We start from the raw sequence: 24,081 nt of genomic DNA, 5'->3' as shown, positions 1-24,081 counted from the left end.
GAGGAAGGTGGGTAGGGCTGTGGTGGGGAAGGTCAAGGAGAAAGAGTACTTGAGGTGCTTTGTTGAGCTAGCTGATTACCCACCTCTTTTCTAGTCACTCGAACAAAAGGGTGGAAATGACTTAGAATCTTTGGAGCTGAGAGATGACCAAAACAACTATATGATGTCTTTTTTTTTTAACATGTTTATTGAGGTATAATTGGCATACAATAAGTACATATTTAAAGTATACAATTTGTTAAGTTTTGTCATGTATACACCCATGAATCCATCACCACATTGAAGATAATAAACATATTCACCCCAAAAAGTTTCCTCCTGTCTCTTTATGATAACTTTTCTTCTTATCACAAAAGTAATATTTTTGCCTAACTGTGATAGTATATGTACCTGATCTGTCATGGCCTGAGAGATACGAATTAATTTCCTATTGTTGTGGGGATTTTGTTGTTGTTATTTTGTTTTTTTGTTTGTTTTTTGAGACAGAGTTGCACTCTTGTTACCCAGGCTGGAGTGCAGTGGTGTGATCTCGGCTCACTGCAACCTCTGCCACCTGGGTTCAACCGATTCTCCTGCCTCAGCCTCCTGAGTAGCTGGGATTACAGGCGCCTGCCACCATACCCGGCTAATTTTTTTTTTAGTAGAGACGAGATTTCACCATGTTGGTCAGGCTGGTCTTGAACTCCTGACCTCGTTATCCGCCCGCCTCAGCCTCCCAAAGTGCTGGGATTACAGGCGTGAGCCACCGCATCCGGCCTATTGTGTTTTATGGGTCTGTTTTTTTCATTGTGGTTAAATATATATAACATGGAATAGATTGTAAATAAATAAAATAAGCTGCATAGGCCGGGTACAGTGGCTCAAGCCTGTAATCCTAGCACTTTGGGAGGCCGAGGCGGGCGGATCATGAGGTCAGGAGATCGAGACCATCCTGGCTAACAAGGTGAAACCCCGTCTCTACTAAAAATACAAAAAATTAGCCGGGCGTGGTGGTGGGCGCCTGTGGTCCCAGCTACTCGGGAGGCTGAGGCAGGAGAATGGCATGAACCTGGGAGGCAGAGGTTGCAGTGAGCTGAGATCGTGCCACTGCACTCCAGCCTGGGTGACAGAGCAAGACTCCGTCTCAAAAAAAAAAAAAAAAAAAGGCTGCATAGATTATGTACATGTGTATATAATGGATGAATTTCCTTATGCTTCCTTGAAGGTGTTTTGATATCAGATAATCTTGTTTTATTTCAGATTATGAAAAGGGCGGTATTTTAAAAGTTGAAGATTTTGAAAGAAAAGCCAGGGAAGGTGAGTTTGAGTGTCAGGGGAAGCCCTTGAAGGTAAGCCTGTGAGACTGCCTGCCAACTCTCGTGACCTAAAGTGACCTAAAGCACCTCAGCGCAGAAGGCCTGTCAGAAGGCTAGTTTCCTTTCTTAGTCTTCCAGTCTTTGCTAAAAGTTAGAAGCATTGGGTGGTAGCTAGGTATGGTGGCACACATCTGTAGTCCCAGCTACACAGGGTGGGAGGATTGCTTGAGGCCGGAAATTCAAGGCTATAGTGCACTATAATCACACCTGTGAATAGTCACTGCATTGCTGCTTAGGCAACATAGCGAGACCTCTGTCTCTAAAAAAAACATTTTTTTTTTCCAGCTTTATGCAGCATAGAATTATGGGCAAGAATATGGGAATATAAGAGGTTTTAGGAGGCCGGGCACGGTGGCTCACACCTGTAATCCCAGCACTTTGGGAGGCCAAGGTAGGCAGATCACCTGAGGTCAGGAGTTCAAGACCAGCGTGGCCAACATGGTGAAACCCTGTCTCTACTAAAAACACAAAAATTAGCCGGGCGAGACAGTGGGCGCCTGTAATCCCAGCTACTCGGGAAGCCAAGGTAGGAGAATCACTTGAACTTGGGAGGCAGAGGTTGTAGTGAGCCGAGGTCGTGCCACTGCACTCCAGCCTGGGCAACAGAGTGATACTCCAGCCTGGGCAACAGAGTGAGTCTCCACCTAAAAAAAAAAAAAAAAAAAAAAAGAGTCTTTAGGGCTTTAGGGAAATGGTGAAGACCTTTTTTTCTTCTACGCTGTCTTTTTTTAATTGAAATAGTGTTATCAGTGTTAATGAAACACTGGCATCAAAAGACATGGGAAATAGCCACAGAGGCTTCCTTGAGAGGATCAAAACTGCCAATGAGAGCTAGGCACAGTGGTTTGAGCCTGTAGTCTCAGCTATGTGGGAGGCTGAGGCAGGAGGATCGTGTGAACTCAGGGGCTTGAGGCTGCAGGGAGCTCCAATCATGCCACTGCACTCCACCCTGGGTGACAGCCTGAGACCTCGTCTCTAAAAAAAAAAAATTAATAAAAAGTTTTTAAAAATTAAAAAATAAAATACAAATGATCTTATCCAGTAACCCCACAGTAGGGTTAAATGATATCTCCTTGTCTTCTGGGCCGCAGCATTAATAATAGATAAGAGACTTAGGGCCGGGCGTGGTGGCTTACGCCTGTAATCCCAGTACGTTGGGAGGCTGAGGCGGGTGGATCATGAGGTCAGGAGATCAAGACCATCCTGGCTAACACGGTGAAACCCCATCTCTACTAAAAAAAAAAATACAAAGAATTAGCCGGGCGTGGTGGCGGGCGCCTGTAGTCCCAGCTACTTGGGAGGCTGAGGCAGGAGAATGGTGTGAATCCGAACCACTGCACTCCAGCCTGGGCAACAGAGTGAGAGTCTGTCTCAAAAAAAAAAAAAAATAGATAAGGGACTTAGGACTAAGCCCCCACAATAGGTCATAGAAACTTAGCAAATAAACTAGAGCCCATGTAAATGTGAATAGATAATCATACCAGACAACTGCAAGTTCTTCAGAAGCTGCAGTCTTACAGAGGCAGTCAGCGCATTGTCTAGCCTCTGAGATGCCTCGGCATTAACCAGAGGGAGACTTCTGCTTTGCTTATTCTTCTTCTCCCCACCGTCTTTTTTTTCTGAGACAGAGTCTTGCTCTGTCACCCAGGCTGGAGTGCAGTGGTTCGACCTCGGCTTGCAACCTTTGCCTTCCGGGTTCAAGTGATTCTCCTGCCTCACCCTCCCGAGTAGCTGGGATTATAGCGGCACACCACCACGCCCTGCTAATTTTTATGTTTTTAGTAGAGTTGGGGTTTCACCATGTTGGCCAGGCTGGTCTTGAACTCCGACCTCAGGTGATCCACCTGCCTCGGCCTCCCAAAGTGCTGGGATTACAAATGTGAGCCACCACGCCTGGCCCCCTATTCTACTTTCTAAGAGAAAATCCTACACCTCTCAGTTAGTTGCAAACTTGAACTCCACTGTTGACTCTGTCTCTTTCAGTGTGTGATAACTTGGAAAACTTCACCTCAGGCAGTCCTTTCCTGTGCATGGATCTCAGCTACATCACTGCCCTGTTAAAGGATGGCTTTGGCTTTGCAGACAGCACAGTCTTACAGGTAAGAGACAGGACACCAGAGTCCCATAACAGCCCTCTTTTGTGGGGGTTGAGAAGGAGTAAGAGCTTGTTCAGTAATCAAAGTAGCTAGAAGTGAAATTATGAGGTAGTTTTGTTTGGGCTATGGACAAGGTACTTGTGCTGGGCATCATGAATGTGGGAGATTACCTCGATGCAATGGTAGCCTCCAAGTGTATTACCAGGCAAGCTATTGCAGAGGCCACAGAACAGAAAGACTAGCAGCCCAAATTAAGATGCCAAGTCACATAGTTTATATATTTATTTATTATTATTTTTTTGAGACGGAGTCTCACTCTTGTTCCTAGGCTGGAGTGCAGTGGCAAGATCTCAGCTCACTGCAACCTTCACCTCCTGGGTTCAAGTGATTCTCCTGCCTTGGTCTCCTGAGTAGCTGGGATTACAGGTGTGCGCCACCACTCCCGGCTAATTTTTTTGTATTTTTAGTAGAGATGGGGTTTCACTATGTTGGCTAGGCTGGTCTCGAACTCCTGACCTCAGGTGATCCGCCCACCTCGGCCTCCCAAGGGCTGGGATTATAGGAGTGAGCCACCGCACCTGGCCCACATGGTTTATTAAATCAATTTAGAACTCAGGGTGAGAAGGGGAAAGAAATGAAGAGATGAACACAGAAGACACGATGCAAGCAGGATGCAAGTACCACTCTCTCTAAATCTTGGGTTCCATTTGTCCTGGGTTTATATGTCCTGCCTCTCTCTGCTGCTAATAGAGTGGTTACGCATACTGGAGCTGAAGTTTGGTCATGGGAGCACAAAGACAAAAGTGCCTGAGGCCACCACACAAACTTGCCCTATTTGGAGAGGCCCCAGTGGCAGACACACCTGGCCAGTAGCATTAGCTCAGCCATCAACATGTACGATGTGTTTTCTTTGGCAGAGGACATGAGGGACCAAAAGGGTGTCACCAGTGAGTGGCTTATTTAAGATCTCATGAACACTGAATGCCTCATGCATATATAATGTGTCACATATATTTCATGTGTGCCTCGTATATTTAGTGCCTCTTGAATCTTAGGTCTCTCTTTGTCCTCCTGTCTGTCTCCATCTGTTTCAATACATGCAGGCTCTACTTTATCTGTAGTAAGTTATTTATCCCCAGTTTTGGGCATGTGTCTAGGCTCGATTACATCAGGTCAACAGAGAACAATCAACTGGCTTACAGACTTTTTTTGGTGGTGGTAGCATCTTTATCCAACGAAAACTTACGTAGAATAGCAGTAATACAGCCGGGTGTGGTGGCTCACACCTGTTATCCTAGCACTTGGGGGGCCGAGGCGAGTGGATCACCTGAGGTCAGGAGTTCAAGACCAGCCTGGCCAACATGGTGAAACCCCATCTCAACTAAAAATACAAAAATTAGCCGGGCATGGTGGCAGGTGCCTGTAATCCCAGCTACTTGGGAGGCTGAAGCAGGAGAATCACTTGAACCTGGGAGGCAGAGGTTCCAGTGAGGCGAGGTCACGCCATTGCACTCCAGCCTGGGCAACAAAGAGGGAAACTCCGTCTCAAAAAAAAAAATATCAGTAATACAAAACTATTCTGGTTGAAGCAGAGATTGGGGGCCTGAAACTCCTCTATCATTTGGCCTCCCTTTTTCCTTTGAAGCATTTCTAAGAAACCCCTAAAATTCTGAAGAAAACAAATTGATAAAACTGATACACACTAATCTAATCCTCTTCTTATATAGTTGAGGAATTTGGGTCTAAAGTTTTGCCCAAGGTCACTAAGCTAATTGAGATAGATACTGGCTTATAATGTGTTAAGTTCCCTATTTGGTTATTTTTTTCTTTTTTCTTTTGAGACCGAGTTTCGCTCTTGTTGCCCAGGCCGGAGTGCAGTGGTGCAATCTCAGCTCACTGCAACCTCCACCTCCCGGTTTCAAGCGATTCTCCTGCCTCAGCCTCCCAAGTAGCTGGGACTACAGGTATGCGGCACCACGCCTGGCTAATTTTGTATTTTTAGTAGACATGGGGTTTCACCATGTTGATCAGGCTGGTCTCAAACTTCTGATCTCAGGTGATCCACCCACCTCAGCCTCCCAAAGTGCTGGGATTATAGGCATGAGCCACCACTTCTGGCCTTGTTTTTGAGACAGGGTCTTGCTGTGTCACCCAGGCTGGAGTGCAGTGGCATGATCTCAGTTCACTGCGCCCTGTGCCCCTCCCGGGTTCAAGCAACCCTCCCACCTCAGCCCACTGAGTAGCTGGGACTACAAGTGTGTGCCACCAGTCCTGGCTAATTTTTTTGTAGAGACGGAGTTTTGCCATGTTGCCCAGGCTGGTCTTGAACTCCTGACCTCAAGCAATCCGCCTGCCTTGGCCTCCCAAAGTGTGGGAGTACAGGTGTGAGCCACTGTGCCTGGCCCCATGTTTGGTTATCATTAGTGCTTAGGAAGAGGCACTCGCTTATGCAGTAGGAGTTGAGAAGCTTGGTTTGTTCTTTTCTACCCCTAAATCTATTCTCATCTCCTGACCATGCCCTTTCTACTGCATCTATTACCATTACATTGTAAGTTGCCTTATCTGAAATTAGTGAATCAGAAAATAAAGCAGGTGATACTTTGTGTAGTTTCAAGGTTAGGGAAAGAGTTCAGAATACTGTCTGTCTAAACTATCTCTCTAGAAGGCCTGATGGGTCACGACCTGGGCCAGAAGCATTCAGTTCAGAGATGAGAATGGCAGGTGTAGGGGCAATAGCCAATGGGCCATGGCCAGAAGGAAATTGTTACAGAGTAGTGGGAAGCCTGCAAAGACTGGCTGCTGTCAGTTTCGCCATGGTTTGCCCATGTGGATATTCTTTGCCAATATCGTCTGCCCAAGAGCTGTGCTTGCTAGAGTTGGAAATTGGATGAAAAGGTGAAGACTTTTTTTTCTTCTTAACAGCTCACAAAGAAAGTGAACAACATAGAGACGGGCTGGGCCTTGGGGGCCACCTTTCACCTGTTGCAGTCTCTGGGCATCTCCCATTGAGGCCACGCACTTCCTTGGAGGCCTGCATTTGCCAACACCTTTTTAAGGGGAGGAGAGAGCACTCAGTTTCTGAGCTAGTCTGGGGACATCCTGGACTTGAGCCTAGAGATTTAGGTTTAATTAATTTTACATATCTAATGTGAACTGCTGCCTAACCACTCAAGAGTACACAGCTGGTACCTGAGCATCACAGAGAGCCCTGTGAGCCAAGAAGCTTTGGAACTTAACCTTGGAGTGACAGCCCAGGGACAGGTCCCTGGGAACCAAAGAAAAATCTCATTTCAACCCTTTGAGTGCCTCATTCCACTGAATATTTAAATTTTCCTCTTAAATGGTAAACTAAGTTGACTTATTGCAATCCCATGATCCATCAATATCAGTATGTTTTTTTCCTCCCTGTACAGTGCCCTGCCCACCCTTATCTGCACCCACCTCCCCTGAAAAAGAGAAAAAAAGATACCTGATTTTGCTTTCCACGTATAATTCAACAACACAAAATGGGACCATATCAGAATCTGTATGATCCTATTCTGTGTTAGCTCCAATCAGCCAGCTGAGAGCCATCCTAAATATTAATAGGATGGAGAGTAACTCCTAACTGTGCATAGATTACAGCCTTAAGAAAGGAGGCCATCCAGTCTCTGGGGACATGTTTTGGGAGGGTGTGGCAGCCTCATCTAGCCTACCTTTTATCAGCATTTTATCAGTCAACTCTGGGATTAATGAACATATCCGACTTTATGGGTATGTGTATATTCAGTGCCAGTACCACCTCCCAACCTCCCAGGCTAATGTGTTAACAGTGTTTTCTATGATTCTAAACTTGTTTTCTTTGTATTTCTAAGAAATACAACTAGGCCCTAACTTTTGGTCTGTGGTCAGAGGTCAGTGTCTGTGCTATTCCAGGATCTGTTATTTCAGTTTACTCTTTTATTCTCTCCGTTTGTAACAGTACCTTCCTGTCCTGGCCCCTTATCACTTTCGCTAATATCCTCTGAATTATTTATCTAGTTCAGTTTCCAATACCGTTCCTGACAAAACCCCACTTGGATTTGGTTGGCTCTCTCAGCCCACGTCAGTACAGTGGACCAACATTTCCAGGGAGAACCATATTTAATATCCCTCATGTTCTCTTTTTCAATCCAAGTGCTCAGAGCTCTTGACTGTGAATTACTTACCCCAAATTCATTATCTTGCACTTTTTTTTGAGACGGAGTCTTGCTCTGTTGCCCAGGCTAGAGTGGAGTGGCGCAATCTCAGCTCACTGCAACCTCCGCCCCCAGGTTCAAGCGATTCTCATGACTCAGCCTCCTGAGTAGCTGGGAATACAGGCGCCTACCACCATTCCTGGCTAATTTTTGTATTTTTAGTAGAGATGGGGTTTCACCATGTTGGCCAGGCTGGTTTGCAACTCTTGAACTCAATTGATACACCTGCCTCCAAAAGTGCTGGGATTACAGGAATGAGACACCGTGCCTGGCCTTATCTTGCACTTTTTTTTTTTTTTTGAGACGGAGTCTCGCTCTGTGGCCCGGGCTGGAGTGCAGTGGCCGGATCTCAGCTCCCTGCAAGCTCTGCCTCCCGGGTTTACGCCATTCTCCTGGCTCAGCCTCCGGAGTAGCTGGGACTACAGGCGCCCGCCACCTCGCCCGGCTAGTTTTTTGTATTTTTTAGTAGAGACGGGGTTTCACCATGTTAGCCAGGATGGTCTCGATCTTCTGACCTCGTGATCCGCCCATCTCGGCCTCCCAAAGTGCTGGGATTACAGGCTTGAGCCACCGCGCCCGGCCTTTATCTTGCACTTTCTACATAATCATCCCTGCTTCTCATCTGCCCTGTAGTGCTCTTGGACCTGGAAGACCTCCCTGTGGTCTGGCCCCTTTGCCTTGGTTCTTAACCTCCAGCTTCTTTCCAGGAGTGTTTGTACTTCCCCAAACTGGTGGCTTTCACAGTAGACTGTTTCCATGCTCTCTCACAAAGGATGTTAAATATGCCTAGCCCTCACACAGTCCATGGGAAACCTTATTTTATTTTTCGTTTTTGTTTTTGAGATGGAGTCTTGCTCTGTCACCCAGGCTGGAGTGCAGTGGCACGATGTCGGCTCACTGCAAGCTCTGCCTCCTGGATTCACGCCATTCTCCTGCCTCAGCCTCCCGAGTAGCTGGGCCTAACAGGCACCCACCAGCACACCTGGCTAACTTTTTTGTAGTTTTAGGAGAGACGGGGTTTCACCGTGTTAGCCAGGATGGTCTCGATCTCCTGACCTCGTGATCCACCCGCCTCGGCCTCCCCAAGTGCTGGGATTACAGGCATGAGCCACCATGCCCGGCCGAAACCTTATTTTTAACATTACTCCATTGAGTCAATAAATATTTACCATCTGCTATGTGCAAGTTACTAGGCAAATTTCTGTTTCCTTGTCCCTAAAATTCTTCTCTTTAAATTCACTGTGGAATTTGTTTAGACTTCACAGACTTTTATTACTAAGGTCACCTTTATACCAACTGCCTTCCTCAAAATGCTTTTAATGAAATAACAGAATCTTGAATTGGAAACAGTCCAAAGAAATAAGCCAAGGTTGTACTCAGTACAGAATTCCCTAGAATTCGTAACAGGCTGCCATTCAGCTTCTGCTAAGGCATGTTCAAACAGCTTATTCCATTTGGAACCGCACCGATGTTAAAAAAAAATTCCTTATATTGAGCTGAAATATATCTGTCTTCTAAGTGGTCTTAGTTCTCTAATCTCTCCTTCCAAAATCTTTGGATCTTTTGAGGAAAGCTTCTCCCAAGTTCTTTATTAAGTGACATGACTTTCAGACCCCTTCCGATCTTTGTCAATAAAAGTAGGGTGCCAGACCAGTCACAGAACACTAATGTTGTCCGTGTTTCCTCCAGTAGAAACCAGTATTTTACAAGACGTAAGCTGCCTTCACTAAAGACTGTTCCAGCTTGACAAATGCAGAGATGTCAAGAGTCTCTTGTCTTTAATCACGGCGGGGGCCATTTTGTAAAGCACAAATACCGTCCAACAGACTCCTTTGGTCATCCCAAATACCTCCGAACTCTAAGGTAGAAGCATTCTAACTCCAGAAACTTACCTATATCTATTTTGTTAACCTTGATTAGACCTTCTGGAGAAGTAACCAATTTGTCCATCTTAGGAGCAATCTGGAATGAGAATTTTTATTTTTTTTCTGTAAGGCCCATCCTGCCTGCAGTAGAGCCTTTGGGCTTCTTAAGAGGTCCTACAGATTCTAATGGTTTCCTCTTTGTAGATGTGTTAATATATTTAAAATACTTAGGACATGGCCTGGTACATGACAGATGGTGTTTAACATCATTGTCATATGAAGAACACTCAGTGGGCCAATGGAGGTGTGCCTTAAAATTCTTCGTCTTGCCTGATTTTGTTTGCATAACTTCTGGAGAGTCTGTGTCCTCCTCATCTAGGCCACCTTTCCATTTGTTGTGAAAGATGACCTTGTCCCTGCAGTCTCCGCCAGTAGTCACACAGCTTTTCACAGCAGCTGCCATCTTTAATTCTTTTTCCTGAGATTCCAGGAAGGTTGTGACATTGTCACTTTTTTGTTCTAGAATCTTTTAAATTTTCTGCATTTGCCTGAAAAGCGCCCCTACAAGAATAGATTTCCCATGGCTCTAAAAATTATTCCCAATAATACCTTACTTGGTTCAAAAGCAGACTGTTTCTCCTCATTTCATCTCAAATCAGACTTTTGGGCAAGATGTTCTTCAGAGTAAGCAAATCCACAACCTAAAAATCTCTTCAAGAGGCATCTCTGGTCTTGTGAAGAGACCTCTTTAAAAACCCACAGTAAAACTCCCTTCCCTCCAGTTGGCCACCAGTCTGCCACCAAACACGAACAAATTCTGCTGCTAATCGGTTTTCCTTGTGATCTGGTTCCTGAGGTCTTCAGATCTGTGCAATGAATTATTTATTGTTTTATTAAACAGACAGTGGTGTCCCAGAGAGGAACCATAAATAAAATGGAAATCTGGTGCTGTGATAAAGTGATAAAGACTAGCATTAATGAGACCTGGTTTTCCTTTCAGAAAGTCCAGTGCACCTGTAACAAAGGTTAAAGCAATTTATATTTAATTTGCATTCTGATGTTAACTTTTAATCAGCAATTCTAACAAAAATGCATCAACTATTTCTAATTCTTACCTCTATCAAAAAACAACGGAATAAATTTAAGACCAACACTAAAACAAAAACAAAAAAAACTGTAAATTTTCTCTTTAGAAATGATTGTTAACAATTGGAAATGAGTGTGACAGCACCTTGTGGGTTTTTTAGTAATAAAAAGCTCTTTTCAACCACATTGTAAGTCTTTCTTCAAAGTTTTTTCCTTTGGTCTGGCTAATATACGCTCCTCACAGCAAATTATCATTCATTATTTGGGTGCCACAGGCCCATTAAGCAAAGAAGAAAAAGAGAATTCGAATGTAAAGTAAGTTTATTAAATAAGATCTTGAAAATATGTATGATGGGTCTTAGGGGAGGATGTTCTTTTTCATCAACATAATCTTTAGGAGAGGAGTACTCATTTGCTTGCAAAGGCCATAATCTGTTCCTGGAGAAAAAATATAAGTGAGTGAAACTCTTAACACTGTAAGGTGAAGAAAATAATTACTGTAGATAATTCTCTACAGAATTATTATTATAGATAATAATCATGTAGATATTCTTCCCAAGAGTCCCTGTTTTATTTCGGCTAAAAAAACAAATATATACATATCTATAAACACATGTTTTGGAGACAGGGTCTCACTCTGTTGACTGGGCTGGAGTGCAGTAGTATGATCATAGCTCACTGTAGTCTCAAACTCCTGGACTCAAACGCTCCTCCCTCCCCAGCCTCCTAAAGTGGTGGGATTACAGGCATGAGCCACTGCACCCAACAGAAAAAACATATCTTTAAATACAAGTTTTCAGGATGAAACCAGCCAAGCAGCAAAAGGAGCTTAAACATCTTCATCATTAGAAATCCCTATTCATTATTATTATTTTTTTTTTCAAGAGACTGGTCTTACTCTGTCACCCAGTCTGAGTACAGTGATGTGATCATAGCTCACTGTAGCCTCAAACTCCTGCGTTTAAATGATCCTCTTGGCCTCAGTGTCCTGAATAGCTAGGACTACAGGCATGTGCCACAACACTCCCTATTCACTATTCTTAAGCCCTTCTTATACATAAAGTTACTACTTAGATGTGGGCTGTAACACCTAAAAGCCTAGCAAGTACTCTTCTGCTCGTAACCCTTGAGAAGGCAGACACATAAAGATAATAATTTTACAGCCAAGAAAATTAATTCAAAGAATTACAGCCGCAGTGGCTCATTCCTGTAATCCCAGCACTTTGGGAAGCCGAGGCACGCGGATCACCGGTCAGGAGTTCAAGACCAGCTTGACCAACATGGTGAAACCCCCATCTCTACTAAAAATTAAAAAATTAGTTGGGTGTGGTGGCAGGTGCCTGTAATCCCAGCCACTTGGGAGGCTGAAGCAGGATAATCACTTGAACCTGGGAGGCAGAGGCTGTAGAAATTGTGCCACTGAACTCCAGCCTCGGCGATAAGAGCAAGACTCTGTCTCAAAAAAAAAAAAAAAAGAAATTGAGAACTGTTTGCAAAGTCATTCCTCTGAGCAACCTCTTACTTTGAGTGGAGACACTGCATTTGTGGCCTGCAAGCCCCATGTCCTGAGCAACACAAGCGGGGCGGCACTGGTAGAATAGAGCCTTTTTAGTAAGTCTGTAGCAGCCAGAAGAGCAGTGTTGTGACGTTGTCTTTCCGTTTCATAACCTGTGAGGTGGCTCATGGAACCTGAAAGGCAGAGGAAAGATTAAATCCCTCATCCAATAATAAGGTTTTCTTCCCTCTCCTAGCAAGCCACCATATATATTTTATGTCCACTCCCTCTTGCTACTGTGGGCCCTGATTTTGCCTAACTATATGACCTCTGGATACTTCTCCACAGTACCTGAATCCTTACCTAAGTCCTTCCCATTGAAGGCTGCCGTACTGAGGTGATGGGCCAAGCTGGAGATATCCCCAAAGCCCATGTTGACACCCTGTCCTGCAAGCGGATGGACTCTGTGGGCTGCGTCCCTAAGAATAAAGCAGAGTTCAGGTGTGACCTCTGGCAGCAAGGTGAGAAGGGAGTGGCCCTGCTCTGTTATCATCTTACCCAATGAGCGCCACCCGAGGCCTGACGTACTCAGCAGCATGTCCCAACCCAAGAGGAAACAGAACTCGGCTTTTGGCATCCACCCTGGCTACGCTTGGGGGCAGCTGGCGAGCCGAGACCTTCGTGGGCTTCAGAAGGCCGACAGCATATTGCAGCATGGCACCAGCTGTGTCGATGAAGTCCGTGTGGTCAGCATCACTCCACTGAGCAGCACCAGCCACAAGACACACAAGGTGAAATTTGAGTAGCAGGGAATTAAAAATTCAACAAAGAAACCTTGTTTGTAACCAAAGCTTAGGCTAATGCTACCCAACTTGCCTACACTGATCTTGACAAGTGATAAGCCCTTCAAGTAAAAAGCTCAACTTCTCATTGCTCCCCACAGGTTTTAAGATCAGGCCAAACTGCACATGAGCTGGCCCCTGCCTACTGCTGAGCTTCACCTTTCACTAGTCCCCACCCTCAATAACCATACACCGGCCACAGTATAGCTCATCACACAGTATCCTTCTACCTCCACGACTCTCCTCTGCTTAGAATGCCCGTCTCTATTTCATTAGGATAACACCTCAGAGCATCCAGAAGATGTCGCCTCTTTTTAACTCCTCCAGTCTTTCTCTGTGTTTCCTCCTGTATGCTTCCCCAGCATCCTATGCATACTTCTATCACTGTACGGAGATTGTCATTTAGTCTTCCTTGCCTGACTATGAACTTCCTGAAAGCAGAGACTGTTCTCAGTATCTCCAGAGCCTGCTACATAGAAAGGACAATTAATGGTGAATGACTGCACTGCAGAGGTCCTAGACCTGTGCCAGGAATATATACTAAATGGCCCAGAGTGGGGTAGTGTTCACCATTTATCTCAGAATCCACTTCAGTATGTTCAGTTCCTTTTATTCTTGTTGCTACTACAGAGCAGTGGAGTCTCAGTTCTTTGGTGTGAAGGTGGCAGGCTTTGAGTGTCATTTAGGCTCCAAAAGTAATACTGGTACCCCTATTATCCAAAGGCTGTGTCTACTCCAGAATAGTTATTTGTATTTGTTGAGCACCTACAATGTACTAAAGATGTTCCATGCATTTTACAAAAGTTCTCTCATTTTGAAAGTCTTCATTCAATCCTGAGAAGTTAGTGATACTATTTACATTTTTCAGGAAATGAACAGGTAGAACCAGTATTGAACCCACCTACTAAGCTTACTCTTAAGCCCCATGCTGACATTCGCTCAGCCTTTCCCTAGGAATACTTCCAATGAATTAGGCTTGAAAGGTTCAGGTAGCTGGAACCTAGCAGAACTGTTCAAAGTGATGCAAGTGTTACAGCTTCAAAAAAAGGCCAATGATAACCACCACCCAGGCAGCTGTTTCAGTCAGCCTAACAGCAGCCCACAACCCTCAAAAGGTTATTAATTATTTCTATTGTTTTGCATTTCCCTGTATGCCCTCCTCCACATAATCCAGACCAAGCATTATAGTTACAAAGTACAAAGGGACAGCTGACTGGTTACTCCTTTTTCCTGACTCAAAACCACCTTTCTGGCTGGGCATGGTGGCTCACGCCTGTAATCCCAGCACTTTGGGAGGCCAAGGCAGGCAGATCACTTGAGGTCAGGAGTTTGAGACCAGCCTGGCCAACATGGTGAAACCCCATCTCTACTAAAAATACAAAAATTAGCCAGGCGTGGTGGCACATGACTGTAGTCCCAGCTACTTGGGAGGCTGAGGCAGGAGAATCACTTGAACCCGGGAGGCAGAGATTGCACAGTGAGCCAAGATCGCGCCACTGCACTCCAGCCTGGCAAGACTCTGTTTTAAAAAAAAAAAAAAAAAAAAAAAACCACACCTTTCTGTACGTCCTCCTGCAACACATCATTAGCTGGGTATATTGATACTCACAAAGGCAGAGTTAACGGCATCCACAAATTTTTCCTCATCCATGCTAACTAGCTGTGCTGCATGTTCATGGGATGTAGACCAAACCAAGGAACTCAAGGTGTCTGAGAGCTGTGTCAAAAGAACACCAATACCAAGGGCTAAGATTCTTCTGCACTTGGGAACTCTCAAGCATAAAAAGACAAGAAGGGAACTTACAACCAGCCTGGGCAGATTCCCTTGAAACCAGAAAAAGGCTGAGAGAAAGGGAAGAGGAAAGGCTGCATGCATGTGGGCAGACTGGCCAGAAGGACCTCTTACCGGGAGCAGAGCAATAGGCCCAGAGGGAAGAAATCTCTGCCAGGCTACGTTGTTTTCTGTGGCCTGCAACAGAGAGGAGAAAAGTTTCTCTGCGAAGTACCTAGTGCCTATGAATAGAGTCCCCAGATGGCAGCTCAGGATCTTACCTCTGATAAATACAGAGTAGCCACAACAGCAGACTGGTCATAGTTCCAGCTCACATTCTGGATTCCAGCAGCCTGCCGTACTCCGGAGTTGTGACCATCTGCACCTATCTGCATGGACACACGAGCCTGCTAAGTCTTACAGCCTCTCCTTAAACTGCTTCAGAAGTTTTTCTTTGCCCCCTAAAGTTTCCTCCAGCTCTGATTGTTGGTGAGCCCATTCTGTGGCAGAATAATTCCATCAGGCCTGCTTCATTCAGAGCCCCTAGACGCGGAGCCCCTGCACTGTGTCACCTCAGCCTCAGCCAACAGAGCCAAAGCTGGACATGACTCAAAAGGTGCCAGCCATGAGTTAAACTCAGCCAGGCCCTCCTGATACTTGAACTAGAGAGCAATAAGGAAAGTTTCAGTATGGGGCACACACTGGAGCTGAATAGTTCTGATGTAGGGTTAGGAATGGCTGCCATGCAAAAAGGGAAGCTTGCAAAAGGAGAAAAATGAGAGGCAAGAGATCAATGACCACAGACTCCTCAGAGGGAAAGAACAGCCTCCATTCCCTACACTCTGGTGCCTGCCCTGTGAGGCCCAGCTATCTGTTATTTCATGACCTAAGACAGCCCATGAGATTGCTTCCTGTATAGGATTTAGGATGAGACCATCTCAACTTGAGCTGGCCTGAATGGGTACTGGTCCTTATAACCAAAAGCTTTGCCTAAAATTAAACTAGAGCTTAGATCTAAAACCAGAATCCCTAGAATCTAGGATAAGATGTAGATATACAAGACCCCTAGCAAAATAAGAATCTTCAACTACCAACAATTTGGTCTGGAAGGTGCTGCCATCACCTAGGGTAATATGAACCCAAGGGCTGGAGTCTGCCATGGGAAATGGACAAGGCCAGGTATAGCGAATGGCTTTGCTCCGGTAGAGAACCGTCACTCGGTCTGGGGAGTTCAAAAGAGAGAAAAGAAAATTAGAAAAGTGGGCCACATAGGCTGAGGAAAAAGCCGTAACTAAACCTAAAGCAAGGCCCCAGGACAGCAGTGTCTTGTCATTTAAGATTAAAAAAAAAAAAATCAGTAATTAATGCTATGGTCTGAGCTAATAAATGACAGAAGCCACAGAGATAATTCAATGTCAAAAAAAGACACTGAAGTTCTCAGTGAACTCTGTCAGAGGCACTCTTACTGTCCACATGCTTCTGTGCCTCCATTTTCACTCTGCGCCTAAATGAGCCCGTGTGTGCTTTTACAGTAGACAAGCTGGGAATACCATAGGCTGAAACAAATCCTAGACTACAAAAGTTTTTCTTCCAGCTGGAAATCATTTCATTTTTCTGGTCATAAAAACAATACACTCTATAGCCAGGCACGGGTGGCTCATGCTTATAATCCCAGCATTTAGGGAGGCTGAGGCAGGAGGATCACTTGAGCCCAGGAGTTCACGACCAGCCTGGGCAACATGGTAAAACCCCATCTTTACAAAAAATTAACCAGGCATGATGGTGCGCACCTGTAGTCCCAGTTAGTCAGGAGGCTGAGGTGAGAGGATTGCTTGAGCCACTGCACCCGAGCCAGGGAGAACAAAGCAAGACCTTGTCTCAAAACAAAACAAAACACTATTTCCAAAAACATCAGACTGTATGCATCATTTACAGCTTTTTGTATGTCAGTCAGTCAGTCAGTCAGTCATACCCTCAACAAAGCGATTTAAATAGTAATAGTAAGCTCGCTGTAAAAGTTTGGACAACAAAGAAAGGTTAAAGTGGGGAAAAATCACCCTTAATGAAACTACTCAGAGACAACTGCAGTTACAGCTTTGGTGTATGGCTTTCCAATTTCCTATGCATGGACATGCACACACAAGTGTAATCATATGACCCAATATATTATGGAACAAATTTCTGAGTTATTAAATTTTAGATCCAAATTATCTTTAAAAGGTACATCGTGGTTCATTACATGAACTACTATTCAATATCAAAAAGCATTTAAGTTGCTTCCAATTTTTCTCTCTCTAGAACAGTAAGATATTTGCAAATCGCGTAACTGATAAATTTATGTTCAGAATATATAAAGAACTCCTATAACTCAAAAAGAGAAATAATCCAATTTAAAAACAGGCAAGGCCGGGCACAGTGGCTCACGCCTGTAATCCCAGCACTTTGGGAGGCCAAGGCAGGCGGATCACGAGGTCAGGAGATTGAGACCATCCTGGTGAACACTGTGAAACCCCGTCTCTACTAAAACTTCAAAAAAATTAGCCGGGCGTGGTGGCGGGTGCCTGTAGTCCCAGCTACTTGGGAGGCTGAGGCAGGAGAATGGCATGAGAATGAACCAGGGGGGTGGAGCTTGCAGTGAGCAGAGATTGCACCACTGCACTCCGGCCTAGGCAACAGAACGAGACTCCATCTCAAAAAAAAAAAAAAAAAAAAAAAAAAAAACAGGCAAAAGATTTTGAACAGACATTTTTCCAAAGTGGATACACAAATGGCCAGTAAGGACAGGAAAAGATACTCAGCATCATTAAGGAAACGCAACCACAACTACCATGAGATACCACTTCACTCTCAACAGGATGGCTACAGTTTTTTTTTTAAAAGAAGGAAAATAAGTGTTGGTGAGGATGTAGAGAAATTGGAACCCTTATATACTGGTGGGAAAGTGAAATTGCATAGCCTCTTTTTTTTTTTTTTTTTTTTTTTTTTTTTTTTGACACGGAGTCTGGCTTTGTCGCCCAGGCTGGAGTGCAGTGGCCGGATCTCAGCTCACTGCAAGCTCCGCCTCCCGGGTTTAGGCCATTCTCCTGCCTCAGCCTCCCAAGTAGCTGGGACTACAGGCGCCCGCCACCTCACCCGGCTAGTTTTTTGTATTTTTTAGTAGAGATGGGGTTTCACCGTGTTAGCCAGGATGGTCTCGATCTCCTGACCTCGTGATCCACCCGTCTCGGCCTCCCAAAGTGCTGGGATTACAGGCTTGAGCCACCGCGCCCGGCCTGCATAGCCTCTTTAGAAAAGTTTGGCAGCTTCTGAAAATATTAAACATAGAATTATTATGTGACCCAGCAATTCCTTAAGTATCCAGCACTGTGAAATAATCATCAGAGGATTCCTTTTTTTGAGATGGAGTCTTGCTCTGTCACCCAGGCTGGAGTGCAGTGGCATAATCTCGGCTCACTGCAAGCTCCACCTCCTGGGTTCACGCCATTCTCCTGCCTCAGCCTCCCGAGTAGCTGGGTCTACAGGCACCTGCCACCACGCCTGGCTAATTTTTTTTTTTTTTTGTATTTTTAGTAGAGATGGGGTTTCACCATGTTAGCCAGGATGATCTCGATCTCCTGACTTCATGATCCGCCCGCTTTAGCCTCCTAATGTGCTGGGATTACAGGCGTGAGCCACCGCACCTGGCCATCAGAGGATTTCTTTATGGTGGACACTGAATATTGTAAAAGAGATCCTTTCTTCCAGTAAGTCCTAAGCAGTTCACTTCCCAATGAATGCAAGATGGAAGATGGGGGCCTCACCAGACACAGCCTCCAGCTGCTTAGTGAGAGCATGCATGATGACATCATTCTCCACGATATAGCCCATATCATCTAAATTATCCTTATCAAACATTATCAGGGCCTCTGAGCAGGCGTCCCACACCTGGAAACACAAAAGGAAAGTTTGCATTAAAACCAAGAAGAAACATCACTCCAATCAGAAACCATATTGCTTTCCCAAGTGACAGAGCAGAAAATCACAATTGTCACCCTCTCTGGCAGGAAAATATAAAATTAGAAGAAGATTCTGGGAATGCTTCTTCTCCCCACTTCCTCGGACTGTGAACCTTGTCTGATTCCTCTTACATTCACAGAACACTTGGAGAAAGTGGACTCTGATAGCTTAACACAAGACAGACCAAAACATCTTGACAAAATTGAAAAACATAAAGGGGCACCTGCATTCGCCGAAAGGCTCTGTATCTCATGTTGCAGATATGGTCCCAGGCACCAAAACCTACAAAAGAAAGGATCTATAGACCAGAGTGACCTCACAGGGACCTGGGCTCCCCCTTGTCCCTCCATCCTGTTATGTAAAGGGTTGTTTTCAGTGTTCTTCAATAACACTCTCCACTTCTATCTTGTTTGATGTTAGTACCTAAGCTACTCTGTTCCCCAGTTCCAGGTTGCATAGCATGAAAAACCACCCAGCTTCTGCCGGGCGCGGTGGCTCACGCCTGTAATCCCAGCACTTTGGGAGGCCGAGGTGGGCGGATCACGAGGTCAGGAGATCGAGACCATCCTGGCTAATACGGTGAAACCCCGTCTCTACTAAAAAATACAAAAAATTAGCCGGGCGTTGTGGCGGGCGCCTGTAGTCCCAGCTAATTGGGAGGCTGAGGCACAAGAATGGCGTGAACCCGGGAGGCAGAGCTTGCAGTGAGCCGAGATAGCACCACTGCAGTCCAGCCTGGGCGACAGAGCAAGACTCCATCTCAAATAAATAAATAAATAAATAAAGACCCAGCTTCCATGATCAAAAGGTCAAATCACATAAAGTAGGGGAAATAAAAAAAGAAAACCAAATCCGCATTGTTCTTTTTCTTCATCATCCTATTGAAGTTATAAAACTCCTAAAGACAAATTTTAAAAAATTATTTTACAAAGGATTTCTAGAAACCATCTGTCTTTTTTTTTTTTTGAGACCGAGTCTCGCTCTGTCACCCAGGCTAGAGTGCAGTGGCCAGGCACTCGCCGGGCTAGTTTTTTGTATTTTTTAATAGAGACGGGGTTTCACCGTGTTAGCCAGGATGGTCTCAATCTCCTGACCTCGTGATCCGCCCGTCTCGGCCTCCCAAAGTGCTGGGATTACAGGCTTGAGCCACCGCGCCTGGCCCACTGGTCTTTTCTTTTTCAAGATACAAGGTCTCGGTATATTGCCCAGGCGAGACAAACTCCCGGGCTCAAGCGATCCTCCCATCTCAGCCTCCCAAGTGGCCAGGACTACAGGTACACATGACTGTGCCTGGCCTATTTTTTATTTTTTAGCTCTTCATAGCACTGAACAGATTCATTCACTGAGGAAACATTTACTGATCACCAACTATGTGCCAAATACAGTAAAGTGGGAAACCAAACGGACAAAGTCCCTGGCCTTCTGCAGTTAACATTCTAATTGGAGAGATGGACAATAAAAAACAAACACATAATATAATGCCAGGTAGTAGTAAGCATTATGAAGAAAAATAGAGCAGGGAAAGGGGCTAGAAAGTGATGGAAGAGTTTAATTTGAGATAGGGTGATTTCAGACAGGATGGTCTGAGGGAAATATCCAGCAGACCTAATGACAGTTGGCTAACTGGTTCCACGTGTACACATTATTCATCTGCAACCCAAGAGCATTTCACATGCAAGCTCCCTAGCTTGCTAGAGGGCTTGACTCAGGATGAAGAGAGCACTGCTATTCAAAGTGAATGTTCATGATTAGTTCATATGATTTCAGTTCCACCAATTCATAATGACACAACATCACGAGTGAAGTCAACATGATGGACCCACATGCCTCAAGGATGCATTCCTGACGGGGAGTTGATGCAGTGGCAATTGCAGGGGTCCACATCTGCATTAGACTACCAATCCCACCCCCTCTCCACCCACCTCAGTGAATTCCCTCCTTGTCAGATGCTCTGATGACTCTGCCCCATGGGATACACTAGAAAGCTGAGTGGGAAAGGAGACTAGATCTTTGAAGGAGGATCTTCTACTCACTACTGAGAAGCGTCGCAGAGCCAGGAGAAATGGAGCTGACCCTGTTGCTGTAAGTTTCTGACAATTTCTCCAATACTTTCTTTGGACCCGCTTCTAGCAACAGGATTTTCTTGTCATGAAAGTGAATATCATACCCTAAAAAAATAAAAAAAAATTAAAAATTTATATCATTTCAGGAAAATCAAGTATTTCCCATTACCAAGAGAAACAACAGAGTAACTACTTAACCCTTAGAGTATGAATTTCTTACAGAGAACATAAAGTAAACACTATACCCATGCAGAGTCCTAAGCAATAACATATACCACCATTTTAGCCATGAGAACCACCCTGCCCACCACTGTAAGCCTTCTCCAAAGACCACTACATGCCACGTGCCAAGAAGCAAGTAATGGCAAACACCTAACTAGCAAACAGAAAGCCCTAGAAAGGAAAAATGAATGGAAAAAGTTATAGTATTTAAACACCAGTTCTTTCCAATCTCAAGTATTAAAGTCACTAAAAATTACAACTCCTGTTCAAAAGAAAAAGTGGAATAAATAAGCAAAATTCAATGCAGTCTCAAGATTAAACCAAGAATAAAGACTTACGAGTTTATAAAGGCTGGTGAGGTGGCTCACACCTGTAATCCCAGCACTTTGCAGGCCAAGGTGGGCAGATCACCTGAAGTCAGGAGTTCGAGACCAGCCTGGCCAACATGGTGAAACCCTGTCTCTACTAAAAATACAAAAAAATTAGCCAGGAGCGATGGCAGGCACCTGTAATCCCAGCTACTCAGGAGGCTGAGGCAGAAGAATCGCTTGATCCTGGGAGACAGAGGTTGCAGTGAGCCAAGATTGCACCATTGCACTCCAGCCTGGGCAACAAGAGCAAAACTCCATCTCAAAAAAAAAGAATTAGAGTTTATAAAAGAAAAGGGGGACCAGGCATGGTGGCTCACACCTGTAATCTTAGCATTTTGGGCGGCCGAGGTGGGAGGATCGCTCGAGCCCAGGAGTTCAAGACCAGCCTGGGCAACATAGCAAGACCCTGTCTCTACAAAAATGTATTTTTTTAAAAACTAGCTAGGCATGGTGGCACACCTGAGCCATGTTTGTGCAACTGCACTCCTACCTGGGGGACAGTAAAACCCTGTCTCAAAAACTTAAAAAAAAAAAAAAAAAAGTCAGGCACAGTGGGTCACGCCTGTAATCCCAGCACTTTGGGAGATCGAGGCGGACAGACCACTTGAGCTCAGGAGTCTGAGACCAGTGTGGGCAACATGGTGAAACCTCGTCTCTACTAAAAACACAAAAATTAGCCAGGTGTGATGGCGGGCACCTGTGGTCCCAGCTTCTTAGAAGGCTGAGGCAGGAGAATCACTGGAACCCAGGAGGCAGAGGTTGCAGTGAGCTGGGATCCTGCCACTGCACTCCAGCCTGGGTGACAGAGCAGAGACTCTGTCTCAAAAAAAAAAAAGAAAGTTAGCTCCACCCATACAGTGAGCGGCCCCTCTTGCTGCAGTACCACAGCAGCTTTTGCTGTGGAGGATGGGGCACAGGGACACACTCTGTAGAGGGCACTAGCTTCTTCTCTTTTTTTGAGATGGAGTTTCGCTCTTGTTGCCCAGGCTGGAGTGCAGTGGCACAATCTCGGCTCACTGCAACCTCCCCCTTCCAGTTTCAAGCAGTTCTCCTGCCTCAGCCTCCCAAGTAGCCATGAGAACCACCCTGTTACAGAAGTCTATGATCTGCTTTAAGTTAAATTTTGTGTATCTTGTGAGATGAGGATCATAGGGTAGAATAGCTGCCCTCAGATCAGGATGTCCAATCTTTTGGCTTCCCCAGGCCACAATGGAAGAAGAATTGTCTTGGGTCACATATAAAAAACACTAATACTAATGATAGCTGAGGAGCTTAAAAAAAAAAATCGCAAAAAATGTCTCATAATGGGCCAGGCATGGTGATTCATGCCTGTAATCCCAGCACTTTGGGAGGCAGGGGCAGGTGGATCACGAGGTCAGGAGTTCGAGACCAGCCTGGCCAATATGGTGAAACCCTGTCTCTACTAAAAATACAAAAATTAGCCGGGTGTGGTGGCACGTGCCTGTAATCCCAGAGGTTGCAGTGAGCCAAGATCGTGACATTGTACTCCATCCTGGGCAACAAGAGCAAAACTCCGTCTGGGGGGAGGGCGTGGGGGGAAGTGAAAAGACTACAAAATGGAAGAAAATATTTGCAAGTCATTTATCAGATAAGGGACTTGTATACAGAATAAACACAATAATGGCCAGGCAGGGTTGCTTATGCCTGTAATCCCAGCACTTTGGGAGGCTGAGGTGGGTGGATTGCTTTGAGCCCAGGAGTTCCAGACCAGCCTGGGCAACATAGTGAGACCTCATCTCTACAAAAAAATACAAAAATCAGCCGAGTGGTGGCGCATGCCTGCAGTCCCAGCTATTTGGGAGGCAGAGACAGGAGGATCAATTGAGCCAGGGAGGTTGAGGCTGCAGTGAGCTGTGATCATGCCACTGCACTGCAGCCTGGGCACAGAGGAAGACCCTGTCTCGAAAAATAAATAAAAATGACTCTTACCACTCAGTATTCAAAAGACAAACTGCTCAATTAAAAACCGGGCAAAGGGTCTGAACAGGCATTTTTCCAAAGAAGACACACAAATGACCAAAACACGTGTGAAAAGATATTCAACATCATTAATCATTAGGGAAATACAAATCAAAACCTGAAGATCCCACTTTACTTACACCCACTACAATGTCTATAAACAAAAAGACAATGACAAGTACTGTCCAGGATCTGGAGAAACTGGAACTCTCATATATAAATAACCCTGGGAGGACCTGCTTTCCCATGAGTAGAATAGACTCAGAACGCCCCTCCCACTTTTGACCCTACTGGACCCTGAAGGACCACACGCATTCCAGCCTGCCCTGGGGTTCCTCTAGGAGGGCAGGGGAGAAACTGTCTTTGGACAAGTCGTACTAGGGCGCTCACGGCTCTCATCGGGTCTCCGCGGCCCAGTTTCCCGCCACTAGTAGCCTGGAGAGGAGCTTACCCAAGGCACAGGCCATAGCAGCGCCCACCAGGCCTCCACCCGACACCACCACGTCATACACTGTGTCTGCTGAGGCGCCGGACCACCTGCGGCAGGACACCAGCGGGCTGCTGTGGGCAGCTGCGCCCACAGCCCCGCATCGGCTAACGAGCCGGGCCGCCATGGTGCAGACCTGCGCCGTCTCACTCAGGCCTCCGGCAGGCCCAACTAGGTAGTGCTTCCGGAGCAGAGCACTCCAATCCCGTCCCGCTTCAGCGGCGTCCTCAGAACC

At 45.5% G+C, this 24,081-nt stretch overlaps 2 protein-coding genes across 6 annotated transcripts in view; one reads left to right on the top strand and one right to left on the bottom strand.

Annotated features, from left to right (window-relative positions):
- ENTPD5 (ectonucleoside triphosphate diphosphohydrolase 5 (inactive)) overlaps window positions 1-12,575 on the top strand; it is a 59,273-nt gene extending 46,698 nt beyond the window's left edge. For 4 of the 5 annotated variants that reach the window (XM_010382620.2, XM_030930881.1, XM_030930878.1 and 1 more), the window contains 3 exons: window positions 1,240-1,296; window positions 3,339-3,454; window positions 6,374-7,329. In XM_010382620.2, coding sequence (XP_010380922.1) covers window positions 1,240-1,296; window positions 3,339-3,454; window positions 6,374-6,460 — 260 coding nt within the window. In that variant the 3' untranslated portion in view covers window positions 6,461-7,329. Of the gene's footprint in view, window positions 1-1,239; window positions 1,297-3,338; window positions 3,455-6,373; window positions 7,330-12,462 lie in introns of those variants that run through there. The other variant, XM_030930879.1, reaches the window with a different exon arrangement.
- COQ6 (coenzyme Q6, monooxygenase) lies at window positions 10,923-24,078 on the bottom strand. The gene is made up of 12 exons (XM_010382624.1): window positions 23,811-24,078; window positions 20,757-20,891; window positions 18,947-19,005; window positions 18,528-18,651; window positions 15,819-15,949; window positions 15,009-15,116; window positions 14,863-14,925; window positions 14,566-14,673; window positions 12,673-12,875; window positions 12,478-12,593; window positions 12,142-12,308; window positions 10,923-11,057 (listed from the first exon to the last, which is right to left on the bottom strand). Exons 1-12 carry the CDS (start codon window positions 23,971-23,973, stop codon window positions 11,028-11,030), a joined length of 1,407 nt encoding a protein of 468 aa, XP_010380926.1. The 5' UTR covers window positions 23,974-24,078; the 3' UTR covers window positions 10,923-11,027.
- Window positions 24,079-24,081: the final 3 nt, after the last annotated feature.

This window comes from Rhinopithecus roxellana, chromosome 5 (assembly GCF_007565055.1).
Source record: "Rhinopithecus roxellana isolate Shanxi Qingling chromosome 5, ASM756505v1, whole genome shotgun sequence".
In the NCBI taxonomy this organism is placed as follows: domain Eukaryota; kingdom Metazoa; phylum Chordata; class Mammalia; order Primates; family Cercopithecidae; genus Rhinopithecus; species Rhinopithecus roxellana.
This window is presented reverse-complemented; position numbering and strand designations above follow the sequence as displayed.